This window comes from Littorina saxatilis, linkage group LG3 (genome assembly GCF_037325665.1).
Source record: "Littorina saxatilis isolate snail1 linkage group LG3, US_GU_Lsax_2.0, whole genome shotgun sequence".
Taxonomy (NCBI): domain Eukaryota; kingdom Metazoa; phylum Mollusca; class Gastropoda; order Littorinimorpha; family Littorinidae; genus Littorina; species Littorina saxatilis.
In genome coordinates, this window is record NC_090247.1 from 43,724,152 (window position 1) to 43,751,778 (window position 27,627).

At 42.1% G+C, this 27,627-nt stretch overlaps 1 protein-coding gene and 1 pseudogene across 2 annotated transcripts in view; both read left to right on the plus strand.

The window, feature by feature from the left end:
- The first annotated feature begins 985 nt into the window (after nucleotides 1–985).
- The window catches only part of LOC138962450 (transmembrane protein 39A-like), a 37,811-nt gene continuing 11,169 nt past the window's right edge, over nucleotides 986–27,627 (plus strand). The window contains exons 1-8 of one of the 2 annotated variants that reach the window (XM_070334262.1): nucleotides 986–1,120; nucleotides 6,570–6,783; nucleotides 7,499–7,582; nucleotides 7,780–7,934; nucleotides 8,444–8,780; nucleotides 10,644–10,673; nucleotides 12,329–12,513; nucleotides 25,949–26,069. In XM_070334262.1, coding sequence (XP_070190363.1) covers nucleotides 1,035–1,120; nucleotides 6,570–6,783; nucleotides 7,499–7,582; nucleotides 7,780–7,934; nucleotides 8,444–8,780; nucleotides 10,644–10,673; nucleotides 12,329–12,513; nucleotides 25,949–26,069 — 1,212 coding nt within the window. In that variant the 5' untranslated portion in view covers nucleotides 986–1,034. The remainder of the gene's footprint in view (nucleotides 1,121–6,569; nucleotides 6,784–7,498; nucleotides 7,583–7,779; nucleotides 7,935–8,443; nucleotides 8,781–10,643; nucleotides 10,674–12,328; nucleotides 12,514–25,948; nucleotides 26,070–27,627) is intronic. The other variant, XM_070334263.1, reaches the window with a different exon arrangement.
- LOC138963349 (5S ribosomal RNA) lies at nucleotides 18,556–18,674 on the plus strand (annotated as a pseudogene).

Below are 27,627 nucleotides of genomic sequence, written 5' to 3' on the forward strand. Positions count from 1 at the left end.
CCGGGGGGGGGGGGGGGGGGGGTTACAACCTGGGGTCCAGGCCGGTAGGGGGTCTGCCCTGAAGAGTTTTAGCTATTTTATGAACAATGTATGGCTTATGAAGTTATCCGCCTTGATTTTAAACATGTGATCAACTGGTGTCAGCAGCCACTCATTATTTCTTTTAAAGTTAGTTTTAAATCTTCTTTTTTTGACCGCAATGAGAAGGATTGTTCAGCTGAGGTTTCAGTTCGTGACACCGGCGTCAGGAAAAAAAACCTTGACTGAATCAGTTGAGGCTCAGTTGAGGTTCCTGATTGACTCGATCAGTTGTGCAGCGATCCCACTGATGAGCTTACATCCATTGTTCATTCTTCTGTTCATTTCCGGGCTAAGTCATTCCATTAATACACTCTTTGGCTGTTCGGAATCTGCAGTATCTTGTGTGAACAATGTGATTTTACTAAACGAACAGCGACTTGTCGTGTCAGTGCCGGTGTCACGATTTCATCTTTCGCCTGTGTACATATTTCCCCCTCGACATAAGTACTCAAGACTGAAATGTTGTTTCCTGGTAAAATTAAGAAGTGAAATTATTTATGGACGAAAAGCATGTCAGTTTCTTGCATGTGAAGAAAATTGGTGGTAAATTTTAATAGATTTCACCCCAAAAATCGAATTCTTCGAAAACGTGTACTGAGTGGTTACGTCCCTTGAGTAAGAAGGAAAACATTTTAGGATGAATCAAATTTCTAAGTTAAATAAAACAAATTGGTTGGAGAAATTTGACCCCATGAATGTAAGGTACACAAGGTCGCTCATCAGTACTATCGAAGGGTGTTTTTTTGTTCAGTGTAGAGTTTATACTAGATCAACGAGGCCGAGAAGCGAAATATCAACACGGCGAAAGATGAAAACGTCACACCGGCTTGTCAAAATCGAAACTACATATTCGTGACGTCACTGTACCGGTGCAACCGGAAGTGGAGAAATCCAAGGGAGTGCACTCGTATCATTCATCCGCACCGACAGTTTTGTTGTGATAGTTGTCAAAGATGCCAGGTGGACGGAGAACTTTTTCACGCATACAGCCGGGTTCATCTTATCCATCATCTGCAAAGAGTGGAGGTTCATCAGGAAGGTAAACTGTTACCTTTGTTCGCCGCAAAGAGTGAAAAATCTGCTCACCAGATGTATTAAAACCGCAGCTTGCCGACCAAGGAAACTTAAAATGTAGGCCTTGCCCATGAAACCGGACAAGGTGGTTTTTTTCCGACTGAATAACACTTTGTTTCTGTAACAAATAATTTGCAGGTAATCTTGAACTTTAGCGTGTTAAATTCATAGCTCAGAATCCAGTGACATTCTTTACTTATTTTTGATACAAGTCCATGTAACTGTAAGCAAGCCAAAGAACATGTGTCGTGAAATTAATTGGCGGATTGAGCTCCAAACTTAAGCATAATTAATTAATTTGGTTGTTCAATCGCGAAAATGCACCAAAAATGGCGTACGTTGTCAACCATGGGACATCATTTACACGAAAGAGTTGTCTCCCTTGTCCGCTCATGCGGATATTTCCTTCTTTGACCCATGTAAACGAAATGCATTCGTACAGTTCATTGGAGTTCATTTCGTAGCTTCAAAGGCATCTAAAATTAAGTGCAGGTTCTACAAATTTGGAGACTTAAATGCCTCTAAATTATGAGCTATGAATTTAACACGGGTAAAGTTCAAGATTACCAATTTGCTGTCGAGAGAAATGCTTTCCTTGAAAGTTTCCAGGTAATCTTCAACTTTAGCGTGTTAGATTCATAGCTCAAAATTCAGTGGCATTCTTTACTTATTTTTGATACAAGTCCCTGGAAACAAGCCAAAGAACATTTGTCGTGAAATTAATTGACGGATTGAGCTCCAAACTTAAGCATAATTAATTAATTTGGTTGTTTGATCGACAAAAATGACACAAAAACGCTAACGTTTTCAACCAAGGGACATCATTTACACAATAGAGTTACGTCCCTTGTCGGATTGGACGGATAATTCCGTCTTTGACGCATGTAAATGAAATGCAATCAACACTAAGGAGTAAGGTACAGTTTATTCCATGACTTCAAAGGGATCTAAAATGACTTGATATATTATATACTTACAAGTGCAGGTTCTGCAAATTTGGAGGCTTAGAAGTTAGATGCCTCTGAATTTTGAGCTATGAATTAACACACTAAAGTTCAAGATTACCAGTTTCCATTATCAATAAAAAAATATATAAAAAATCATTTTGGAGTAGTTTAGGAATGGGAGTGGCTCGGGAACCGGCGAGTCGGTTCCGGAGCCCCAAGGCTTGTGAAACACCGGCTGTCACCGGTATCTCACGAAATATTCATTGTTTGTTAGTTTTCCCTTACCTGGCAGGTATCTGTCCATAGCCCAGTTGTTAGAGAACTGTGCCAAGGTTTGTGAGGTCGTAGGTTCGAGCCTTGCCATGTTTTTATTTTTAAAAAAAAAATTTTTAATTATTAAAAAACAAAAAAAATTCCTTCCTAATTCTTACCATTTCACGGTATTTCATGCTGAAAACAATGAAATGAGGGTATGGCCAAAAAATCTTAAGTGGTATGCTCATTTCTTCAGGTAATTATCACATGTTGCATATCAAATTGAAGCTCATGAAATGTTCGTGCCAACAGTAATAAGGAATTAAAAGAAAAAACAGAATGGAACAAAGTTTTGATGGATGAAATCAAACCATTTTGCTTAATCTCATGCCAAAACCAGCACACCCATGACAATCGTCATGAATAACTGTTGATATTGTTTTGATAATTATTTAATTTTTCACATAAAATCCCAATTTTATTTTGTTTCCTGATAAAAATTTTAATGATTTGTCCAGCCTGATCTTGAATAAACATACCAATACGTCAAAAAGTAGGACTTCTGAGCTCAAAGAGTAATAGTTTGGTTTGAAAAATCTCTAAATGCATCTAATTACAAACACAAAAATAACTTTCGTGATAGAACATGTACTGTTCTTGCAACTAAAGTATAAAAGGGAGTCAGGTTTGCTGATATCATTTTTTGTGTGCATTTTAGTATCTGAAACTCTCCTTTAGCGAATTTGATTTTAGGGGATGCCTTTGGTCTCTGGTCCACTGATTTAACGCTACATCATGAAAAATACATCTGGAAAATAAAATGCCTTTCTAACACTACATTTTATTTAACTTTTAAGTGCAAACAGCCTTTTTGCACAGATCTACACCCAAACGCATATGCCTGGTTGTTATTTTCAAAAATGAACCCTACTATAACAACGATCTGCTGATAACGATGTTGGTGTCATGCCAGTCAGCTTACAAGTTTGAACTTTTTCCATTTGAGGGAACACATGCACTCACCACAAGACTGAATGAAGTCTCACTTGTTACAGTTTAGATCTAAAGGTGATCTAAGAATGAGCCGAACTCATTTTGACCTGAGGTCTTCTTCTTCTTCTTCTTCTTCTGCGTTCGTGGGCTGAAACTCCCACGTACACTCGTGTTTTTTGCACGAGTGGAATTTTACGTGTATGACCGTTTTTTACCCCGCCATTTAGGCAGCCATACGCCATTTTCGGAGGAAGCATGCTGGGTATTTTCGTGTTTCTATAACCCACCGAACTCTGACATGGATTACAGGATCTTTTTCGTGCGCACTTGGTCTTGTGCTTGCATGTACACACATGGGTGTTCGGACACCGAGGAGAGTCTGCACACAAAGTTGACTCTGAGAAATAAATCTCTCGCCGAACGTGGGGACGAACTCATGCTGACAGCGGCCAACTGGATACAAATCCAGCGCGCTACCGACTGAGCTACATCTCCGCCGACCTGAGGTCAGGATGACACTTATACTGCTTGTAAATTGGGTGCTGCAGGGGTTGGACCTAGATCTAAATTCACGTAGCTTCCGGATCTGAAAAGAGCATAGAGCAAACACAAAATGAGTGGTTATGTTCTGACAAATTTTTTATAAAGTTAAGACAGCAATGCTGAATGCTTACAGTATAATTTGTTTCCATACTCGGTACCTCTGGATTGTGTGCACCTACAGACTCAAGCACAGTCTGTGACACAGTGATTCCACGAAAGCTGCCATCATGATGTAAACAAGTGCATGCTCGACTGTGACAAACAACGATTTAGTGAAAGTGACATTTATGATGAAATAAAGTATGTTATCGCTATGATTAAAAAAGCAATGCTCTTTTGATAAAAAATAAACCAAAAGCTCACTGCTGGAGTGAAAAGAATTGTGAGCAAGTGCTGCCAATCTAAAAATAGAGACGGGAACACTTGCTGTCTCGAAGCAGTGACTATTTGCTGCCAATTTTCTATTTGTTGCTAAAGTTTTCAGTACCAATATATGCTCAAAACTAGAAGCATTAACACCATCTGAGTACAGCTAATCAACCTCAGGCTCAGATGAACTCGCTGTGCTGAAATATTAGCTTGCAAAAATTCCTGACTGTCGCAAAAGTTTGCTACAATGGCGAACAGAGCACAGGCGCACCAAATATATATATCAGGAAAACCATGGTCATAGCAAGCAAAGTATTGATCTTTTTGAAATGCTGTCAACATGCAACGATAATTCAATCAATAAACTGTTTGTGTTGTTATTTTGAGTGCTTAAAAGGGCTTAGCGAGTCATCCGAAGATATATCTTCGGATGGTCAAGGGAGTGAACTGGTAAGAGTTAACTCTCGTTTATTTTATTTTGCTCTGTTCTTCTTTATTCCAAAGCATTTCGGTGATCGAACTGGTCAATGACTGATTCGGCATTTATCGCGTTCGCGAACCAAGCAACGTGAAACACTGGTGCTGAGGTTAAGCAGCATTAGTTTACAAAATTCAGTACAAAAATCATTAACATGAAAACAAACAAAAAAACAAGAAATTTGTTTCAGTTATGGCAAAACATAAGTCTCCTCACCTCACCTCACCTACGCCTGTGACCCCGTCTGGGGTATAGGCCGCCTAGGACGGTCCCAAGCCCGGCTGAAAAAGGAGGAGGGTTGGGCGTGGGGCTAGCTACCCCACCCCGTAAAAAACCCACTAGCTACAGAAACGCCAAAACATAAGTCTGCTTCACATCAAGTTACTTCGACCTATGTCTCTGCTTCAACAAAATCTCTGACGAATAAAAAAATATGGCATTTAGTCTCACTACAGTCATTCGCTCATCAGTGATCGCGCTGTTGCAGAAATACAAGACTTTCTGAGTCTAAAACAGATCACCACTAATCTTTCTCACAAAAAGAAAAGACCACAGTTCTTTGAATTGAACTTTAGAAAAAAATCATTAATAAACGACCCATCGGACCTAAAAAAAATAAAGGACACTTTTGGAGAGTGCCGGTCCCCGAGCCTGGGGGCTCCGGACCCGACTCGCAGGTTCTCCAGCCATGGCCTTTAGGAATTTATATTTGTTTCTTGTATAGAATATAGTCAATTTTTGTAAAGATTTTAGTCACGCAGTATGTAAGAAATGTTAAGTCCTTTGTACTGGAAACTTTCATTCTCCCAGTAAGGTAATATATTGTACTACGTTGCAAGCCCCTGGAGCAAATTTTTTATTAGTGCTTTTGTGAACAAGAAACAATTGACAAGTGGTTCTATCCCATCTCCCCCCTTTCTCCGTCGCGATATAACCTTCGTGGTTGAAAACGACGTTAAACACCAAATAAAGAAAGAAAGAAATGTTTTAACATAGAGGGGGAATCGAGACAAGGGTCGTGGTGTATGTGTGTCTGTGTGTGTGTGTGTGTAGAGCGATTCAGACTAAACTACTGGACCGATCTTTATGAAATTTTACATGAGAGTTCCTGGGTATGAAATCCCCAGACGTTTTTTTAATTTTTTCGATAAATGTCTTTTATGACGTCATATCCGGCTTTTTGTAAAAGTTGAGGCGGCACTGTCACACCTTCATTTTTCAATCAAATTGATTGACATTTTGGCCCAGCAATCTTCGATGAAGGCCGGACTTTGGTATTGCATTTCAGCATGGAGGCTTAAAAATTAATTAATGACTTTGGTCCTTAAAAATCTGAAAATTGTAATTAAAATTATTTTTTTATAAAACGATCCAAAATTACTTTTATTTTATTCTTCATCATGTTCTGATTCCAAAAACATATAAATATGTTATATTTGGATTAAAAACAAGCTCTGAAAATTAAAAATATAAAAATTATGATTAAAATCAAATTTCCGAAATCGTTTTAAAATCTTATTCCTTGTCGGTTCCTGATTCCAAAAACATATAGATATGATATGTTTGGATTAAAAACACGCTCAGAAAGTTAAAACGAAGAGAGGTACAGTAAAGCGTGCTATGCAGCACAGCGCTACCGCGCTGAACAGGCTCGTCACTTTCAGTCTGCCTTTTGCACTAGCGGCGGACTACGGTCATTGTGAAAAAAGCAGTGCGTTCAGTTTCATTCTGTGAGTTCCACAGCTTGACTAAATGTAGTAATTTCGCCTTACGCAACTTGTTAAGTTTTTACAGAAGAACAAATTGACTTGTTTGCTTTACAATTTCAGCCACGCTGGAGATGAACGGGAGCCAAACTTGATCCCCCTGGCTTCCATGGTGGTTTTGCCCAAGCATGTGGTGCTGCCAGAGATTCCCATGGATGGAAATGTACATTTTGAAATCATCCTGTACATGCTGGGACTTGTTGTCATGGGGCTGCAGTACGTCAATCTGTACAAGACAGTCTGGTGGCTTCCCCATTCACACGCCAACTATGCCCTGGTATGTGCATGCCTAAATGTTGATCTATGCTAGAAACCTTAAGTTTGCGCCTTCTTTCCTAAATTAAGTGGGAGTATGGCACGTAATTTTCCAATAGTTTTAATTACTGATAGATTGGTATGGGCCGTTTTAACGATATATGCACTATTGGGTATTCTTTATTTTCACTGGGGAATATACCAACTTTGGGAAATGTTTGGTAAGAGACGGGTGCAGTGGCTTGGTGGTAAGACGTCGGCCTCCTAATCGGGAGGTCGTGAGTTCGAATCCCGGTCGCTGCCGCCTGGTGGGTTAAGAGTGGAGATTTCCGATCTCCCAGGGCAACTTATGTGCAGACCTGCTAGTGACTTAACCCCTTTCGTGTGTACACGCAAGCACAAGACCAATTAAGTGCGCACGGAAAAGATCCTGTAATCCATGTCAGAGTTCAGTGGGTTATAGAAACACAAAAATACCCAGCATGCCTCCCCTGAAATCGCCGTATGCTGCCTGCATGGCTGGGTAAAAACGGCGATACTTGTAAAAATCCACTCGTGCCAAAACATTGAGTGAACGTGGGATTTTCAACCCATGAACGAAGAAGAAGAAGAAGTTTGGTAAGAACATGTTAAGGGCTTGCATGTATTATAGCTTGTAGTAGTAGAGGAGCAAAAATGTTTCATGTGTTTTTATTCTTGACACAGTACTTTGACGTTTGTATATGTTGTTTTTACAGAATTTTTACCTGATTGACCCTTACCTTGTTTCCTTTCTGGCGATCATCATGAGTCGACGCCTGATCATTTGCTTCCTTCAAGAGGTACGTTTGTTGGTCTGTTTTCTTTTTTCTTTTCTGTCCCCTAAATGTCAGAGAAGAGAAGCTTTCCTTGTCACGTCTGCCAATCGATTTCTTTTGATTGATATTTTGGGGAGAGGAAAAAAATGGTATGGTCGAGAGGAAAAACAGTGTGGGTCAGGGAATTGGAAACATTGATTTTGTTATTTTGGTCTGATCAGATATTGGTGACCAGTGCAACCAAAGGCGTCAGGTACTGGGTGCTGCTACTACTACGTGTGATGGTGACTGTTACCATGGTAGTGTTGCTGGGATACACCGGTTATTACGTCATCACGCAACATTCACCGCTATACTCTCTCTTCCTCTGCTACCCGTGAGTAGTCCTGCTCTTCCTGTGCATCATGTTGAGACAATAACATTTGTTTGCAAGTTAACTTGGAATGCAGTAGAACCCCCCTTTTAAGGTTCCTCAATTTCAGACTTTATGACCGTGCTTTTTCAGATATTTGGCACATACTATCTGTATAAATTATCTTCCTTGTGGCTCTTTATACCTGATTTTCGCTGATGTTTTATGGTTCTAAAAGGGGGTTCTACTGGATTAAGGTATTAATTTTGGACCATAGTAGTCTGAAGCTTAGTGAACAGTTATTTCAGCTATTGCAAGGTAAAACTAAAAGCTCTGTCAAATAATTGATCTACACACACAAAACGTAAGATAACCTTTTTAGAGGCAGACTGAAGGATATTACAGTTTATCCAAGAACTTAGATGCCAACTCTGCCTATAAAACGAGCAAGTTGTGCTCGTGAATTTCCATTGTTGCCATATTATTTTCACATGCTTGGCTTATAAATGTCCTTGTCTTTGTGTTTCCAACAGACTGGCCACTTACCTGATCCTCTTTGGACTTACGGTCAAGCCACTGTACACCCGCTACCAGGCCTGGCCTCGACCCGTCGCCAGCGTGGAGAGACAGCATCTAAAGTACAGAAGCAGCCCCAGGGAAGGTCACCAACACACTGCAGCAACCACGGCCATGGTTTATAACATCGATAAGGACCCAGTGCTGTTCCACAGCTGCACTTTGACGCCGGATGTTGTGCGTGAGGAAGTGGAGATGCTGAAGACGGACTTCAACGACCGCATGAAGCAAGTGCTGTTCAACTCCATGCTGTCGGCATACTACATGGCTTTTGTCCCCCTCTGCTTTGCGCAGGTCAGTTCTGGGGTCATTTTTCGTTACTGATGCAATCAATTTCCATCTTTTTATACTTATACAGTGGAACCCCCTTTTACGTCCTCCAAAATTCTGTAAAAAATTAGGTCTTAAAAGGGAGGGTGTCTTAAAATTGGGGGTCTAAAAAGGGGTGTTCCACTGTATTCATTATTCAGGGGGTCTAAAAAGGGGTGTTCCACTGTAGACTTCTTCTCTCAGATCATAGTTTACCGCTATTGTGCTGCATTCATCATTCTTTACAGTTCTCATCCTGTTTTCAAATGTGCTGTAGCTATCGCTCACATTATGGTCATTATCTCTCCATGTGGTAGCACACACGCACACACTTAGGATTCTCATGTAGCTTGCTTAAAACGCAGATTAGCTTTGCTATTGTTAGTTCAGTTTGTGATAATCATACCAAAGACATCATCAAAAAAACAAGAATGGTAAGGTTTTGAAACGTTTTAATTTTAACAAAACAAGACGTTCATGAGTACATCAGCCCAATGGCATTCATAGTGGACCGACAGACAAATAAATAAAGTGAAAACTTATCTGAGACAGTGTTCAGTCTTTCACATTCTGGTCATGAAAAGCCATAAGGAATGACGAAATCTATCTGTTCTTGGATTTATACGAAAGACAGTCAAACCTGTTTAGAAAAACCACCCAAAGGACTGGCCAAAAAAGGGTGTTATAGACAGATGGTGGCCATGGAAAGGTGAGTTATATACCATTAACAGTTGGTCAGGGGATCTTTTGGGATGGTCCTATGGGCTCCCCCGAATGGCTGCCTGAATGTCGGGCTAAAAACCCACTTGTGCAAAAACATGATTGAACGTGGGAGTTTCAGCCCATGAACGAAGAGGAAGAAGAGGTCCCATAGGCAGGTGGTTGCTATTGAAAAGTGGAGGTCAGGGTAGGTTCCACCATACCATACACCTAGAGGCACAGTTCAACCCCCTGGAGCTACTTCAGGTCAATCTTGTAGATCGGCCCAATGTTTCTTGACTGTTTCACACATAGTGCTTATAAGTATAACGACAGGTATATTTTCTACAAGTTAATATCTCCCTTTATTGGCTCTGTCGACGCCCGTTTTTAACCGCCTGCTTACCTTTATATAATAAACCGACCATAGGGCGATGATGTCCTGAACTTAATCCTCGAAATCTCAACCAAAAAAATTTGAATTCTGGGTAGGGAAATGCTTTTGTGAAATGACGTCAGCCCCTTTCAGCGATTGGGCAATACATTTTAGAGCCGGACTACAACAAAATGTCAGTCACACTTGAAATTAACGCTACTTGAGATTGCTTTCCATACGAAGTAAAAGGGTGCATAGGGTCAGTTATCAACTTAACTTAGCTCGAGTGAGATCGACAGAACTTACATTACACAAATACGAACGGAGACACTTGAAAACCGAGGAGTCAACACATGCTCGAGAACTCACGTATAACGTAAGAAGTTCAAATTCCTTTTTTCACCCCAGAGAATAGTGAGCTCGTCCACTAACCAAGCGGTCATGAGTTCAAATCGCTTAACCTACAAGTTTTTTGGTTTTGTTAACTCGTTATTCTTGTATTTTATTCACTTTAATTAATTCCAAAGGTTTGAGTGATGTATTGAAGATTAAATTTATCTGAGGGTTGTATAATTATCGAGTACCTCTGGTGAACGATTTCCCAGAATTACTCATTCTATTTTAAGTATCATCGGCTTTTGGGGAAATCCCGATGGGTGATCGTATCAGCGCGCGTCGACAGGATATAATGGTGGTTGCCTATTTCTAGTTTAATCCACTTCTGGTATAACTAAATCAAATGCATCAGTATTCATCTGTCTGTGGTTCAACAGAATGTCCAAAACAATTGTGAGGCATGTTGGGTAAGTGGTGAAGTTAGCTGTTGTATTGATTTTCTTTGAATGTTGTTAGCTGTTGTGTTTCTAGCCTGTTGTTATGTTCAGTTTGTACTTGAAGTTGCCCTCACTATTCCACTAGAGTTCTTCCTCTGTTCACAGTAAAAATGTTAAATCACAAATGGTTGAACAGGTTGGAACATTTAAGTTTTATGTGCGGCTCAAAAAGCGTGATACAGTATTAGATTTTTCGTAAGAGCTGTTATGTATGTTATATATGTTAGATAACATATATTTTTTTATGTGAAACTCAGCTTCTAGTTCTATATTACCAATTGATATTTTCTTTTGATATTTTGATTTGCATTTCAACTTGATGTTGCTGCTATTGTTTTTAGATTATTATTAGTTTTGCCAGCAACAGCTGCTATAATAAACTTGTGACTTCTTTATATTTCGGCACAAGCAAACATGCATCCACCAAACTTTTTACATTGTATTTGTTTAGACTGTTGTAGCCATTTTTTTTGTAAATGTTTGAAATTATAATATTCCTCAACAGTTTCATTTCAACACGGTTCCTCACTGTATTTGTTTGAACTTGTTGGCCCATTTTTATATATGTGTATGCAATTTTCATTCAGAGCCTCTCAATCTTTTGTTCGAGCTGTTCAAATTGTGTCAATGCTTTATACTTATTTTATTTATTTTATTCTGTGCTGTTTTCGTTGTATCTGAGTGATAAATAGTTCAATGTCTCAAACTATGTTGGAAACTCAAGTAATGAACTATTAATTAAGGTGAGAAGCTTAGTTGAATACATTCACTACATGTAGTTCATGCATACTTACTGTGACCTGACTGAAGTTTCATGAACATAAGTGGTTACATTTGTCTGTGTGGCCTAGTTATTGTTCAGATACAAAATTTTATAAAAGAAATTCATTAGGATCCCCAAGGGCAAATTTATTGTGAGAACCCAAACATTAAGTGTTCTTGTTGTATTGCTGCATTGCTGCAGGAGAACTTGGTATGATCTACTAATATTAAGGACATTTTTGTGTTCTCTATTCTGATAGCCTTTTATTGAAATAGTATTTTATGTGGTAATTGTGGGAGGGCAAAATTAAACTCACCATCTTGGAATTGTACACTTGACCTGTATACAAAAAAATGAATAAATAAATGAAGGACTGTTTTAGAAAAGGCAAGATTTTGCAAATGCGCATGAGACTACCACATGCATCTGACCTAGTCCTTTTCCCTAATAAATTTCCCGAATGTTTGACACATTCTAGAGGCACCTAAAACGTGTCTGAATTAGGTTTCTCATACAAATTCTACAGTGGCTGCTGTGATTTACAACTGTTTAATATGAGTTGTTTTTGTTGGTAAAGGTAAATCATCATCATTCATTGAAACGAATCTCTATTTTGCGGGTACAGAATGATCCATGTTGATTCACTGCAGGCTTATTTACTTGCCTCACCAGGTATTGCGGAGTTTTCATACGCATTCATTGTTTGATGGTAGTCATCCACCAAGTGAAAGTGTAACTGAACACTTGAAAATAGATTTAGTAATTGCGCAGTTTACGGTGGGGTAGAGAAGGGATGGCTGTTTTTAAGTATTTTAACATTTGGAATAATTTTTGCATTGATATAAATGTATGAATATTTCAGAACACGCTTTACTACGATACTTGGTGGGTTGGGCAGCACGTGTGCCTGACATGGTTGAGCACGTTCCTTATGCTGGTGACCCACTTCTTGTCACCGCGCTACCTGGACCTGCTTCACCGTAGTGCCCTTCATCTGGGTCGGTGGCAGCGAGTGGAGGGCAGGCACGTTCATGTGCCTTACAGCGCGTACGTCTCTCTCTCTCTCTCTTTGGGCCACTTCTTTTCTCTCTGTATATTAACGATCTTCCTTTTAGTGTTAATGATGATTGTGAACTATTTGCTGATGATACGACCATACACACTTCTGATAAAAAATTAGACAAAGTTTATTTTTCATTGCAGAACAGTGTAGATGATCTCCTTATTTGGACGGAATATAACCACATGAGTCTTCACCCCCAAAAGACCAAATACATGTTAAATACAACAAGGCAAAAAAGACAAAACATCAAGAATAATCCTCATTCCTTATTAATTGGCAACGATGCAATAGCGGAAGTAGGAGATCACAAAGTCTTGGGAGTAAATATCGATAATAATTTATCTTGGACCCATCATGTTAGATCGTTGTGTAAAACCATGTCGAGGAAAATATATTTGTTGAACAGAATAAAACACTTTCTTGATCCACACTCAAGGTTATTATTACACCCCCGGTATAGGGGTGTGTATAGGTTTCGCTCGATGTGTTTGTGTGTTTGGGTGTTTGTGTGTTTGTGTTCGCATATAGATCTCAAGAATGAACGGACCGATCGTCACCAAACTTGGTGAACAGGTTCTATACATTCCTGAGACGGTCCTTACAAAAATTGGGACCAGTCAAACACACGGTTAGGGAGTTATTGGTGGATTAAGATTCTACAAGGACTTAGAGAGAAACATATTCATGGTCAAAGGGAAATAACCTTCTCAGTTGGTGGCAGTGAGAATGGGTGCAGTGAGAATGGTTATTTCCCTTTGACCAACAGGGGTGTTTTTCCTACCTCGAAGGAATTTCTTGTTTTATAATGCATACATACAAACCATCACGGATTATTGTTCGACCATCTGGCACTCAGCCAGTGCAAATATTTTAAAACCACTGTATAGTCTACACAGACGAGCACTAAAATCAGTTCTCTTAAAACAATCCAGTCTTGTTTTTGACGATTATAAAAAACTTAAGATTTTGCCCTTAAAAGAAAGATTTAAATCAAATAAAGGTGTGCTCCTTCACAAAATCCTTTCCGGCCATGCACCACGTGCTTTCATAACAAAATTTAAAGCCAAACCAAGCCGAAAATTCAACGTCCCCATTCCGCGGATAGATCTCTTTAAATCAAGTTTAGCTTATTCTGGCAGCGTTTTGTGGAATTCTCTCCCGGAATCAGTTCGAGTCCCAACAAGTCTCAATACTTTCAAAAAACACCTCTCATTACATTTAATGTCAAATTACGAAAAGTCACAGTGATGGAAGACTCCGTTCTGATTATTTTCATATTGATCATATCTGTCCATCTAAAAGCATCAGTGTTTCATAACGCAAGAATGTATGTATAGCCTACAACGTGTATAGTGAATAGTTTTTCTGCCTTTTTTTCTTTTTTCTTTTTTTTTTACTGTCATGCTTATCTTTTGTAATTGTTTTACGTTTGTGTATATATATATATATATATGTATTTAAGATTAGAATAGTCCCTCTCTGGGCGAGGGCTGGTTGAAAAGAAGCTCGTTTACATTGCTTATGCCACAACCCTCGTAAAATAAAATTTGATTTGATTTGATTTGATTTGATCTCTCTCTCTCTCTCTCTCTCTCTCTCTCTCTCTCTCTCTCTCTCTCTCTCTCTCTCTCTCTCTCTCTCCTGAAAATGCCTAGTCATCGATTGCCACAAAAAGCTTATAAAATGCTGCTTTATTTACACGAACAAAATAAAAGAACATGGGCGTCATCAGTTTGCTATGTGCTGTACAAATACGGCTTTGACCAAGTTTGGATTCAACAAGGCGTTGGAAATGAAAATGCGTTCATAGCGGAATTCAAGAACAGACTAGTCACATTATACAAGCAAGAGTGGATAGAAACAGTACAAAGTAAAGAACGATTCCTTTTCTATAGCACTTTCAAGTCAGCCTTATCTATGTCTTCATACTTAAATGACCTGAAGCACGTCAAAGCAAGAAACTGCCTGATTAGGTTAAGACTTGGTGTCTCGCCACTCAAAGTACACCGATTCCGACACACTCGGTCGTCAACTGCTGAAGATTACTTGTGTCCATTCTGCGCAAACGAGACCGAAGATGAAATTCACTTTGTTTTGAAATGTCCAAAATATGCTGGTATTCGCGAGTACTACATACCTGCAAAATATTACAACCGCCCATCAAGCTTTAAACTGGCGCTACTTCTAGCGACACCAAACAGATCAATATTACTTAGACTTGCAACCTTCATCATGAACGCGTTTAAAATACGCAGTGAGTGGGGACAGTGAATATGAGATATTGCACGATCTTGTTCTATGTGTATGCTATTTTTGCTGCTTTCTGTCGATTGCTTAAAAAACAGTAATAAAGTTTTGTCTTTTTTGCAAAACGTTAATGTGATGCTATGTATCAGAGATGTAACGATTATGCATATAACTGCTTGCAGATTTGCGTGTGAAAGGGCATGTGAGGGGATAGATGGAGGGATGAATAGATGGATGACGGATGAATGGTTGGACAGTCAGACGGTTGATTAGATGGATGGAGGACAGAGGGACACGAGATGGATAGAAGGATGGATGGATGGCTGGATGGATGGATGGATGGATGGATGGATGGATGGATGGATGGATGGACGGAAAGAGGACAGAGAGACATGAGTCAAGTGCGACAGAGACTGGATTTTGTGCTGATGCTTACTGTCCTTTTCCAAACGTTTTGCTGTTGTAAATGCCTGTTTCCACAGTCGTCATGTCGACTGTCATTACGATGATGATGATTTATTTTAGTATGATTAATATTACAATGATTATTTTTCATGAAGTATGAATGATGAAAATGTGTACACCCCGAATTGAAATGGGCCCAAGGCCCAATCAATAAACCATCCAGACTCCAGACAGACTCTCTCTCTCTCTCTCTTCTCAATGTTTTATCCCCGAATACGCAGTACTAGGGTCCAACAGACTTTAATTGTGTGTCTGTGTGTGTGTCTGTCTCGACTTAACAGCCTATTGCTGGGAAACTACTGGGCGCAGTTCGTTCAAAAGTTGATACACTAACTTGATAATAGGTCCGATTGATCGTATTAAAACTTCATAATGTTACCTGGGACCTAAATGCGAAATAAATCACAAAAGCCACTCTTAACGGCGGGCGCGATTCGCGGTGGAATAGAACAGCCGTTCGGCTGATAAACCGCCCAGCCAGCGACACCACACCAGGCTTTGCGTGCTTTGCGTGCGTGTACCACTGCGCGAGGACTATCGGCATTTGAGTTCACTGGCGATTGTCAGATATGTTGGCTTGGAGGAAAGCGTTTCCGACTATGGCCAAAGAGATCCGGGTTCGATTCCCGGCATGGGCGGTCTATTTTTATTTATTTTTTTTTTTTTTAATTCTTGTTTACTATTGTTTATTATGAACGTTTTAATGTTTTATTTCACTCTAATAATTTTTTTAATTGTGTAAAATAAATAAATAATGTTTTTTTTTGTTTTTTTTTAAATCCAAGTGATCCGGGTTTGATTCCCGGCATGGGTGGTCTATTTTTTTTTTTTTTTTTAATTCTTGTTTACTTTTGTTTATTATGAACGTTTTAATGTTTTATTTTACTCCAATAATTTTTTTAATTGTGTAAAATAAATAATTTTTTTTTTTTTTTTTAAATCCACGTGCGCAAGACAAAAACTTTCATACTGGGGGAGCGAGCCAGTCTGAAGAGTACTCGGGTCCAGCGCCAGCGTTTTTTATGTTATTCCATGTCATGTTTTATGTTTGTTGTCATTATACACACCATAAGCAAATGTGTCTGTTGAGATAATAAAGTCTTATTTGTCTCTCTCTGTCTCCCTGTTTCTTACCCTGTCCAGCTCTATATCCCCCTCTCATTGTTTTCTCATTCTTTCTCTGTTATATTATGTGGGGAGGTTCTCTCTCACTCTCTAACTCGAACAGACTGGGTGACGGGGTTCATTGTTTTATTTCAAACCCCATGTAGAACTAGCATGCAATGGCAGTGATCTCAACCCTTCTTTGTCAACATCAACACAGGCACAATTCAAACCGATCTACATTGGGATCAAATCCTCTTTTCCTATAAGTCAACTGAGCGGGCACAATTATGCCTCTTTTTCCTGGGTCTAATCACAATACTATGAAATCAAGGCTAGTCTAAAGTCGCGAGAAGTCAGCGAAGTGGAACAATGGACTGAAAACTTAGCAGTGGTACCCAGGATGCTTATATGCTGTTCGCGCGGACTGCACAGAACGCGCCCCTCTCGTCTGCCCAAAAAGGCCCTGTAGCATCGTATGCCAGCCAAATTTGTGTTTCTTTAGAATCTTTGACAGCTGACAACTTTACGAAAAATGCATACATTTAAAATCGGTTTGCAGCTACAAAACCAGTGTGAAAAATACTTTTAAATCATGTTATAAAATATAACTTTTAGAGTCCAGACCAAAAAGTAATTATGATTAATTACTCAGAATTAATGACCGATTAACAATCGAGAACCAGCTAAATAATGATTGCTAAACTCAATCACTTCCTGCACCAAATACCATTCACCCAATTTCAAGAAAAACCTCTGACCTTTCCATACTTGTATTCTGGCAGTGACTTTGATCTGGTGACTTTGATCTGGTAGCCGGTAGCTCTACTCCGCCCATCCCCGGCCACGTCAGATGGGTGGGAGTCGCCAGTCGCATTGGGTGGGCCCCTTTGAGGCTGAGGGCCCGGCACCGTCTTCACCTGGCTGCGACCCATGAAGACGACACCATCACGTTGATTCGTTGATGACACAACCATTTGTCGAGGGTAGCGTAGGCACCCGGTCTGCTCCCCGCCTAAAAAAAGGCCAGTGCCGTTCCGTCTTCGAGGGACTGCGTGGGTTTCATTTCGGAGTTTTCCTTCTCCTAGACGAGTTTCCTTCCATGGATGATGAGCCTCCTCTACCCTCGTTTTGAATTCAGAGTGGTCTTCTCTTAGGATAGCTGCCTGCCAGGGTTGACGAGCCTATCCTGCCCGGCTATTTGACCCATAGCTGGAGGTTGGTTCGTGGGCACCTGGGCGTTTCCACACACCGGTGGGCCCGCATGCCGCACGTCTAGGGGCCAACCTCCTCCGAGTCTTTGTAGTCTAGCCTGGGGCCTTGCGATGGAGGCACTACATAGGGCTTGTTGTGGAGAGGTTATTGTACTGGCAGGAGAGACTGATGCATTCTGCTCTCTTTTCGCATTGTCCTAAAAAGGACAGACGGTGCTAGCCAGCGGTGAGGGCTGGCAGTAAAAGGCAACTTAATGACTAAAATCTTAACAGAGAAACACAAGTCAAACTGATGAAAACTTTGACTTACTCTAGTCTGAACATTTATTAAATTACATATCTTACCCAACTCACATATAGCAATTAACCCTGGTTCAGTGCTGGTATCGCTGTACGCGTCCCCTTGGTAACAAGAAAGACGCCTCTAAAAAAGAGTGACCGAGACCCGTAAGGGTGTCTAGGCCAGCCCGGAAACGAGGCTGCCTTCCGTATGCGCGCGCATACTCCGCCATATGCATCATTCTAAAACCTCAGCGTCAGTGGGACTGGTCGCATTTTATGTACGCTCTGGCTGTTTCAGCCGTTGTTACTTAGTCTTTTTGACTTTGTTTCGTTCCTCTTGGTCTCTTCGTGTCATCTGGACTTCACAACTATGTTGAGGTGAGGTCGTTCCTTGTATTTTGCTTGATTTTGGCAGTTTTGTTGGCCGTATTTTGGACTTGCGATTTTTCTCAGAAATTTTTTCGTGAGTCGTTTTTCCGTCATGGCTGACAATGCTAAGAAGAGGGCAGCTTCTTAATAGGTAGCTGCTGTGCCCTTTTCTCCTTAGAAAGCTTTTAGGAAGTCTAAACAATCCGGTCTATGTCCGTTTCTGTTGTAGATTCTCTTGCTAAAATCTTTTGATGTGTTGATTGTTTTACCCGCTAAGCCGGTAGACAAGTCCGCTTCCAGTTTGTTTACTACACTGGTGACTATTCCGGAACCCCCATTTTGCCGGCCAACGGCCACTCCACGTTGAAAGCACCGGTTCTCGTCCTTTCATCGAAGTTAAGCAACGTCGGGCCCGGTTAGTTCTTGGATGGGTGACCGCCTGTGAACACCGGGTGCAGTGGCCACCTTTGTTTTAAGCCTATGGATTAGTCCGGGCTCGGTGTTAAACATGTTGTTATTGGGCTTGCGTCCGTAGACGTGGCCTCTTTGCTTTTGACTTTAAGTTCACAGGTTTCTGCTTTGGCAGCTGGCACTTCGTCATCAAAGGCAGAACTACGTGCTCTCCCGGCCGGGGTTGCTGTGTGTTCGTCTCTGGACAGTGGTCGTTCGTCCCCTGCTGTGACCTTATGTGGGGAGTTCACGGTCTCCGGCGTCTGTTGGTTCACCTTTAGGTGTTCCGTCTTCCTCACAAGGTATGTGGACTACATGAGTAGCTGGGTTCTCCAGCCAAAGTGTAGAGCGTTGTCTTGAGAAAGTAGCCTCTGGTCAAAGCCCAGGCGAAAGCTCTGAACCACTGGCTGATATCCACCGCTTAGTCGGGGTGTCAGTGGGTGCTAAGGGCCCTGACAAGCGAACAGATGTTCCTATGCTTCCCGCCTCGTCAGTAGACTGTGGCCAGGTTGAAAGGCATCTGCTTCCGCCCAGGGGGCAGGAAGGGGTGCGTCCACGGTGGTGGACGACATCCAGCTTACTTGCCGTTCAAGTTGTCCAAACGCCGTGACGCGGGCAGCGGAAAACGGCATTTAAGTTTTGTGGAAGTTGGTGGACCGCGAAAGGCGGGGGTCACCTTCCTGATTGCGACTGCGAGCATGAAGGAAAGGATAACGAGGATACTTCCATTTGAGGGTGCGTCCACGGGGATGGACGACACCCAGCTTACTTGCCGTTCAAGTTGTCCAGCGCAGTGGCGTGGGCGGCGGAAAACGGCATTTAAGTTTTGTGAAGGTTGGTGGACCGCGAAAGGCGGGGGTCACCTTCCTGATTGCGATTGCGAGCATGAAGGAAAGGGTAACGAGGATACCTTCTTATGAGGGTGCGTCCACGGGGATGGACGACACCCAGCTTAACTTGCCGTTCAAGTTGTCCAGCGCAGTGACGTGGGCGACGGAAAATGGCATTTAAGTATTATGGAAGTTGGTGGACCGCGAAAGGCGGGGGTCACCTTCCCGATTGCGATTGCGAGCATGAAGGGGAGGATAACGAAGATACTTCCATATGAGGGTGCGTTCACGGGGATGGACGACACCCAGCTTAACTTGCCGTTCAGGTTGTCCAGCGCAGTGACGTGGGCGGCGGAAAACGGCATTTAAGTTTTGACTGGAGGGGGTGGTTGAGAGCAAAGCTTTACTTCCTCCACCTTTTTCCGGTTTGATGACTTCCGGAAGTTCGGAGGAACAGGATGTTCACTTCAGCTTCCGGGAATCGTTGTCCATTGCCCTGGAGTTGGCAAAGGGCCGCGTGTAGCCGGGTTCTCCGGTGAAAGTGGTGTACGTTCGCAGGAGGTAGCAAGCTTTGTGCGGTGAAGTGTTGAAACCGTGTCTGTTCTTCCGCTTTCTGGCGCACGTTCAGCAGCGGCTAAGAGCCCTAGGCAACGTAAGCTTCCGCCCTGGGGGCAGGAAGTTGGTGGGCTGGGTGATTCTTGGGTTGACCATGCGAGTCTCTCTGGGGGTCACTTTCCTACCTTTGATACCGAGCAGGGGGGCAGGAAGCGAGCAGTAGGGCTGATTCTTTGTTGGAGATTTAAGTCTAGCATGGAGTCAGCTTCCGGATTGCACGGAGGTGCATGAAGGCTGTTCAGATTAAGGTGCTCCTGTTTTTCTGTAAAGCACTGATTTTAGGTTCTGTTTCAAGTTAGCAAGTGCAGTGGCGCTCGCAGCTGAAATGGTTCGAGGTACAACGGGATCGTCCGGTGTGTTTCTGTGCAACCGGTTGGTCCTGATGTTTACTTATCCACGGCCTGTTGCGCTTTCGCTTTTGCGGCTGTGACTTCTGGGTACAGGACGGGATATCCTTCTACTGTTAACACTGTGGTGTTGGTAGTCGGCACTTTTCAGCTTTTGGCTTCTGGTTCCGTTTCTGCGGTTCCTTTGCCTTTTTTACAGGCTGTTTTCACTTTCTCTTCCAGTCTTCCAGCTGGCGTGAGTCAGGTGGATGGAGATCTGGCATGGTGTTTTGACGTTTGAAACTTTTCAAAACTTTTCCGATTGTTGGCAAGTTTTTGCCTTATCGGGAGGGGTGACTGGTTCTCATCATTTCGATGTTCGTTGTGATGCTGGAACAAGAGGAGGAAATGGGGAGGCTCTTACTTCAGCTGTGTCGCGGTTCGCGGCATTTACAAGATACAAGATACAAGATACAAGAAATTTTATTGTCCTCATCAATACAAGGAAATTTGGCATGTGTGTGGCAAGACATAATACACTGATACATAGACATTTACAAAGCAACAACTGAAGTTCAATATCAACACACCCTTACGCACACATACCCACTACTTCAGACACACAGGCTACATGTGCCCCTCGGACGTACGCAACCCACAATTCACCCAGCCATACAACTCCACATGCACTTACTCATTCATGCAGCACTCTAGCGCCCGGCCATGCACAACTCACACACTGGAACCCTCGTACGGCTACATATGACACCCGCACAAACATTACAGCCTCAAACATCGTACTAGATCTACAACTAACAAGCATACATCCACTATCAAACACCGAATACATCATCACACATTACATCATAACATATTGCATTATAACACACGCACAAACATTACAACTAACAAACAATCATACACTATCAAACACCAAATATATCATCGTACATTAAATTACATCATACCCCCCCACCCCACCATACATTCACAATCGACACAGAATACATCATCATACATATACATTACATCATAACCCCCATACATACGCAATCAACACATAGTACATCATCATACATTACATTACATCATAACCTCCCCCCCCCCCCCATCATACAAAGTAAACAGACGTCAACATTTCACTCTTACCCCCCCCCCCCCCCCCCCCCGCCAAACACACGTCCTCTACTCTACCATCGCTCACACCTACTACACATCACCCATAGTCCTCCAAGTCACAGTTCACAGCACTCATTGTCCTTCCGCAGTCACAGTTCACATCACCCATAGTCCTCACAGTCAAATTTTACAGCACTCAAGTCTATCTAGCATACTGTCACATTCACAGGGACTGGTTGTAGAGTCGTACAGCCATCGGGAGGAACGAGTCCCTCATCCGGTTCGTCCTGGCCCGCCAGCACCTCAAACGGCGTGATGACTCACGCGTGGGCTCGCACGATGCGAGCGCCTGGTGCAGAGGGTGGCGGTCGTCAGAGCGGATCATGCTCAGCTTCTTCAGCGCCACACTCGGGAATCGAGTGCTGAGAGGCTGAAGCTCAGAGCCAATGATGGAGCCTGCTCTCTTCACAATCTTCTCCAACCTTTCCATGTCGCCTTTCTTTGCACTGCTGTGGTAGCAGAGCTGGTTGAAGGAGACGACACTCTGAATAGTCGCCTGGTAGAAGAGGTGGAGGATCTGTGGGTCGACGTGGAACTGCCGCAGCTTCCTCAGGAAGAAGAGCCTCTGGTTTGCCCGCTTGCACACGGCGTCCACGTTTGGCGACCAGTCGAGCTGGTTGTCGATGATGGTGCCCAGATACTTGTAGGTATCCACCATCTCGACTGGTTCGCCCTTGATGATGATGGGGTCGGTGGCGGACTTGGTTCGTCGGAAGTCCATGATGAGTTCCTTCGTCTTGCTCACGTTGAGCTCCAGGAAGTTGTCGTCGCACCACTGCACCAGCTCCTCCACTGCGTGTCTGTACGCCGATTCGTCGTTCTTCAGGATGAGACCTGACAGGGATGTGTCGTCTGCAGTTGGTTTGAGCTTTCTGAGGAGAATCTTCGAGTGTTAAGTTCTTAGATCCTCTGGCGGGGTCATCTTGTTCTTGCGGAAGTTTTCGCAAGCGAGTCTTCTTTGTCACCACTACCTTTGTGGGCAACGCACGACTATTTACCTGTGGTGGTGGTGGTGCTTTAGCTTGTTTCTTACGCTCAAGTACCGTGTCACTCGCGGAGCGCTTTCTGTAGGCTTCGGTTAACTCCAAGCTTAAGGACTTAGGTTCTCTTGTTTTTCGTTCTATGGAACCGCCCTCGGGTTTGGTGATGGCGATAGCAAGGAGATACTGTCTGTTAGATCAAGGTCTCCTAGCTCTGGTAGATTGCGGCATCTTTTCTTTATGATTGGCTCGTTTGAACAAAACTTGCTTTTAGTCTCTCGCTTGGGCGGTTACGTTTAACAGGTTATCTTTGTGGTCCGACAGGACTCAAATACAAAGATTTTACTTTGCCGTTTTTTACCTGAGAGTAAGCCTCTGCCCTTTAAGTATTATTCTGTTGGCTAGAGGTTAATCTCTTTCTTGTTTGAAAGGTCTCTTTTTGAGCCCGCTTCTAGGCACGCGGGTTCTCTGACTAAGAGAATCTCACGGTAAAAGGAAAGCGCAGGGCAGGTCTTGGCTGTTTTTCGTTTCCAAACGAAAAGCTTCAGGCTGGCTGTTATCCACTTTGGGTTTGGGCTCCATACCCTCGCTTTCACAGGGCTCTTTTTGAGTCAGTTTGGGCGACCTGTTGGTCGCACAGTACGGGTCTTTGCAATCTTGGTTTCCAGACCTCTTTAGGCTGGCAAGAAGGCATCTTTGCTTTCTCACATTGGAATTACCTGAATGTCTGCTGTAAGGGTACACTTGAGATACTTAGGGGCTTCTGCCTCAACTCTGGATTTGGTTCAGAGTTTCTGTGTTCTATGCAGAAGGTTTTTTCTGGCTAGGTTTGCTATGGACAGCTTTTTGGAGAAAGACTGATCTATGGTTCTTAGGGTTCCTTCAAATTTTCTGGCAAGTAAGCAGAATTTGGAGAATCCAGCTTCGTTCACATTTTAAACCTTTTAGCAATATTCTGGCTCCTCCAGAGCCATATTTAGCCTTTTGATCATTTCGAGTTCAATGATTTTTCTAGCTTGCATGGATCTTTTCAGATTATTGATTCTAACAGCTCTTGTTCTTATCTTTCAACTCCGTCGCTCTTTAACCCTGAACGGTTAGAAACGACGTTAAACACTGGTTAAGGATAGAAAGTTTTTCTATCGACTTTGGTGGAGGTAATGACTTACTTAAGTCAACCTTAGCTTTATAGACTGCCACATTGTTTAGGCATGCCTTCAAGTGTTGGCAAGGAATTAAAAGGGGGGGGGGGAGCAGTCAGTCCTCTCTCTTCGGGTGGCGCGGACTCAACTTTCCTCTCTTGAGCAAGTTTATTGCTCTTGGAGATCCTGATGTACATTTTTGTCCTGTTAGAGCCCTCAGCAGATTTCTGTTTCGGGCTGTGCACACTCGTTTGGAGACTCAGAAACTTCTTTTTATCTCATTCATCATGGTACGGTTTAGAGTTATGTCGAAAGTCTCGTTAGCCAAGTGGGTCTCCACCATAGCTAGGCAAGCTCTTGGCTGGTGGCAGAGTCAGGCAGGGAATGTCAGGGCAGTCTTGCCCTTTACTACAGCCAGGCCTCATGAGGCAAAAGATTGGGCTTCCACTCTAGTTGATCTTCATTTTAATCTCCTGGCGGAAGTTCTTGAGTCGGCTTACTGGCTTTCTTGAAATGTTCTTCATTGATGTCTTTCTCAGGGATTTCTATGCCTTGAGACAGGATGCGTTTCTGGGTTACCTGCTCGGGTAGAGGCAGGACAAAATCTCGATTCCTTTTTGGGTAAAGTGCCCTCCAACCTTTAGTAGCAATCTGCTATATGTGAGTTGGGTAAGATATGTAATTTAATTAAAAATTTTAGTAATAAATTTTCATTTGATTAATATACTTACCCAACTCACATCGTTTATTCCCTCCCGCCTCCCCGCTGTGGGGTTATATATGTCTAAAAAAGAAGTGAGTTGGGCTTCGTTTTAGAATGATGCATATGGCGGAGTATGCGCGCGCATACGGAAGGCAGCCTCGTTTCCGGGCTGGCCTAGACACCCTTACGGGTCTCGGTCACTCTTTTTTAGAGGCGTCTTTCTTGTTACCAAGGGGACGCGTACAGCGATACCAGCACTGAACCAGGGTTAATTGCTATATGTGAGTTGGGTAAGTATATTAATCAAATGAAAATTTATTACTAAAATTTTTAATTTATGCACTTTAACTCAAAAAGTGACTCAAGGGGATTAGAAATGGAGTGCACTAAGTTAGGTTTATGGAAAAGTTGCAAGTATGGAGATAATAGGGGATTCCAAACTTCACCTACTGGCGCTAAGATTTCAGAGAGCACTGAAAGTCATGTGATTAGTGCTTACGCTCCTTCGTAAATCCTCGCACAAACACAAAAATAAAGCCATGAACTGTGACAGTTGCAAATATAAGTCAGGATTGCAAACAATTATGTAAGAAAACACGATCTAAGGACGAGTTTTCTTATTTCTGATGAGGTTTTCGGGGGGTTTCGGAGGTTTTTGGGGTTTTCGGGGGTTTTTGGAGACAAGTAGTACTGCTAAAAAGTACCTCAGCACGAACATACAGCAACATAATGTCTATTTCCACCCATTATTATCATCTAAAAGCAATATATAGGCTTAAATTGCATAAAATAGCACATTCAACTCAATCAAATCAAAAATAGATAGGTCATGACGTCACAAAACATGGCCGCCGCTGAAACGTACACCAATCTGTAGTGAGGTTCATGTCGTCTGCTATGGGGCAGAAATCGTCTGTTTGTACACTAAAAGTGCACACTGTCACAATTAATTTAGTGAAGTTTGTATATTTTGTTCCTCAATTGTTCAATCAAGATCTGTCATTCTCTCTTTCTTTTCAGTCTTTGGAGAAGAGGATTTTTCAATAACGTTTTGAAATGCCACCTATTTGAATCTGCTGCATGTAGCAATATTAATTTAGCAAAAAGCTCTCTCAAAATGCAGCCATGCTATTGAATTTTGGAATGTGTTCAAGTGAAAAGATGCTCTTATTCCACATAAAAAGTCTGGACAAATATGTAGCTGTGAAAATGATCGTCTACACAGGCAGGACAGTATTTGGAACAGAAAGTCTTATTGTCAAACTTCAAACCTACCAGAACTCAGAACTTAATTACAAAAGCTTTTAGGCTTAGCCTAATCTTCCAACCTGTCCTTTGAACTTGCAAGGAGAATAATTGTAAACATAGCAAAAGACTGCGCTCGCACACAGTCATTACACACACACACACACACACACACACACACACACGCACACACACACGCACACACACACTTTCAATGCACAAACACAAACACACTCACACATTCTAACAAATGAGGTTGTGTGTGCAGGTGGTCAGAGCTTCAGGTGTGGCCCCAGGGGGCGCTGGTCAAACATGTGAGAGGGTTGTTCAAAGCCGACGGTGTCAACGTCACTGCCGAACCAGGGAACAGCATGCACGCCAGATTTTACGTAAGTTCTCTTTATCATCATCAAGTAGCAAAAATTAGTTAACAGTCTACGTCTTCTTTTTCTTCTCAGTTCGACGGTTGTGTCACTTATAGTCTTAGGCCTGCTGATGTTATGAACTGGCAAGTACAGCGCAGGTCTTCCACAGTTCCCCACAGTTTTACATCTGGAGCTGTGATCTCTGGCCAGTATGGGGGCGCAAGGAAAGGGCACACTTGAAGAATGTGCTACAGAGTCAGTTCATCCTGGCCACATTCACACAGTTAATGGTCTCAATACAGTGGAACCCCTCTCTAGCGACCTTGAAAATGTTGACAAAAATCGGTCCTTATGGAGGGGGGTCCTTACAGAGGGAGGGGGCGGGGTCAGGGGACCACAAAGAAAGTCACCTCAGATTTTCTTATAAAAAAAAACCCAGAGAAGTTTGAGTTGCTGACGACCGTTTCCTCAAGCAAACTGCTTCGATTTCATGTTTGACATTGTCGATGGTGTCCACCAGTTCTGGTGCATGTTTCAATGCAAAAAGAGTTAGTTTCTGAGCAAGCATTCTTCACAGCAGTCCCTGCAATGATGAAGGCCCTCCGAGAAAGAGAGTGAAAAATTGGCCACCGTTCTCAGCATCGCTATCTGTGTGTAACCTCTTTCATTGACAAGATACTCTTGACCAGTGAGTCGGTTACCTAATCTGTGAACCCTTCAGTTGTGTTGGTTTAAGCGTGTTTTATTCAATTTCTCAACCACACGTTTCAAACAATAACAACATTAAGAACGTTAACAAGCAGATTGCTTATGGACACGTTCTTGAAATGATAATCAATACACATTCCGATAGCAAAACATGGCGAACAAGTGATAGCTTCAACACTTATCTTGATAATCTTTAATTATATTTTATACAAATAAGATGAAGAGAGAGACAGAGAGAGAGAGAGAGAGAATGCCTGGCTACATCAATTGCACAATTAATATAATATAAAATTTCAAAAATAAATTTTCATTTAATTAATATACTTACCAACTCACATAGATAGCAATAACTTCGTTTGGTTGCTAAGACATTGAAGCACTCTTACATGGTAACATGGGGAGATAACTCTAAAACAAAAACCACCTGCCATATAAGGCATGATCCGTGGTAGTTATCTCCCCTACCGGTGCCCGCGCATGCGCAGGCCGTATACCGGTAATACTCATTCCGTTCTGAAACCCATATCCCTTTATACAAATTGCGGGGATGGCTGGGAGGGAATTCGATATGTGAGTTGGTAAGTATATTAATTAAATGAAAATTTATTTTTGAAATTTTATATTAAATTACATATTCTTACGCAACTCACATAGATAGCAGATTGCTAATCTAGGTGGTGGGTAAAATTTACTCACAAATTAACATCTTGCCAGTATCTATCCTGCAGCTACAATAGCTGACGGACCGAAAGCTCTGTACTGCCGGGAACCAGATATGTCCCGTAGGAAAACATATAAAAAGGCATCTTCTGATGTCTAGTAGATGTGTACTATAAAAGCGGGTACTTAAAATATCCCGCAGATAGAAGCTCAG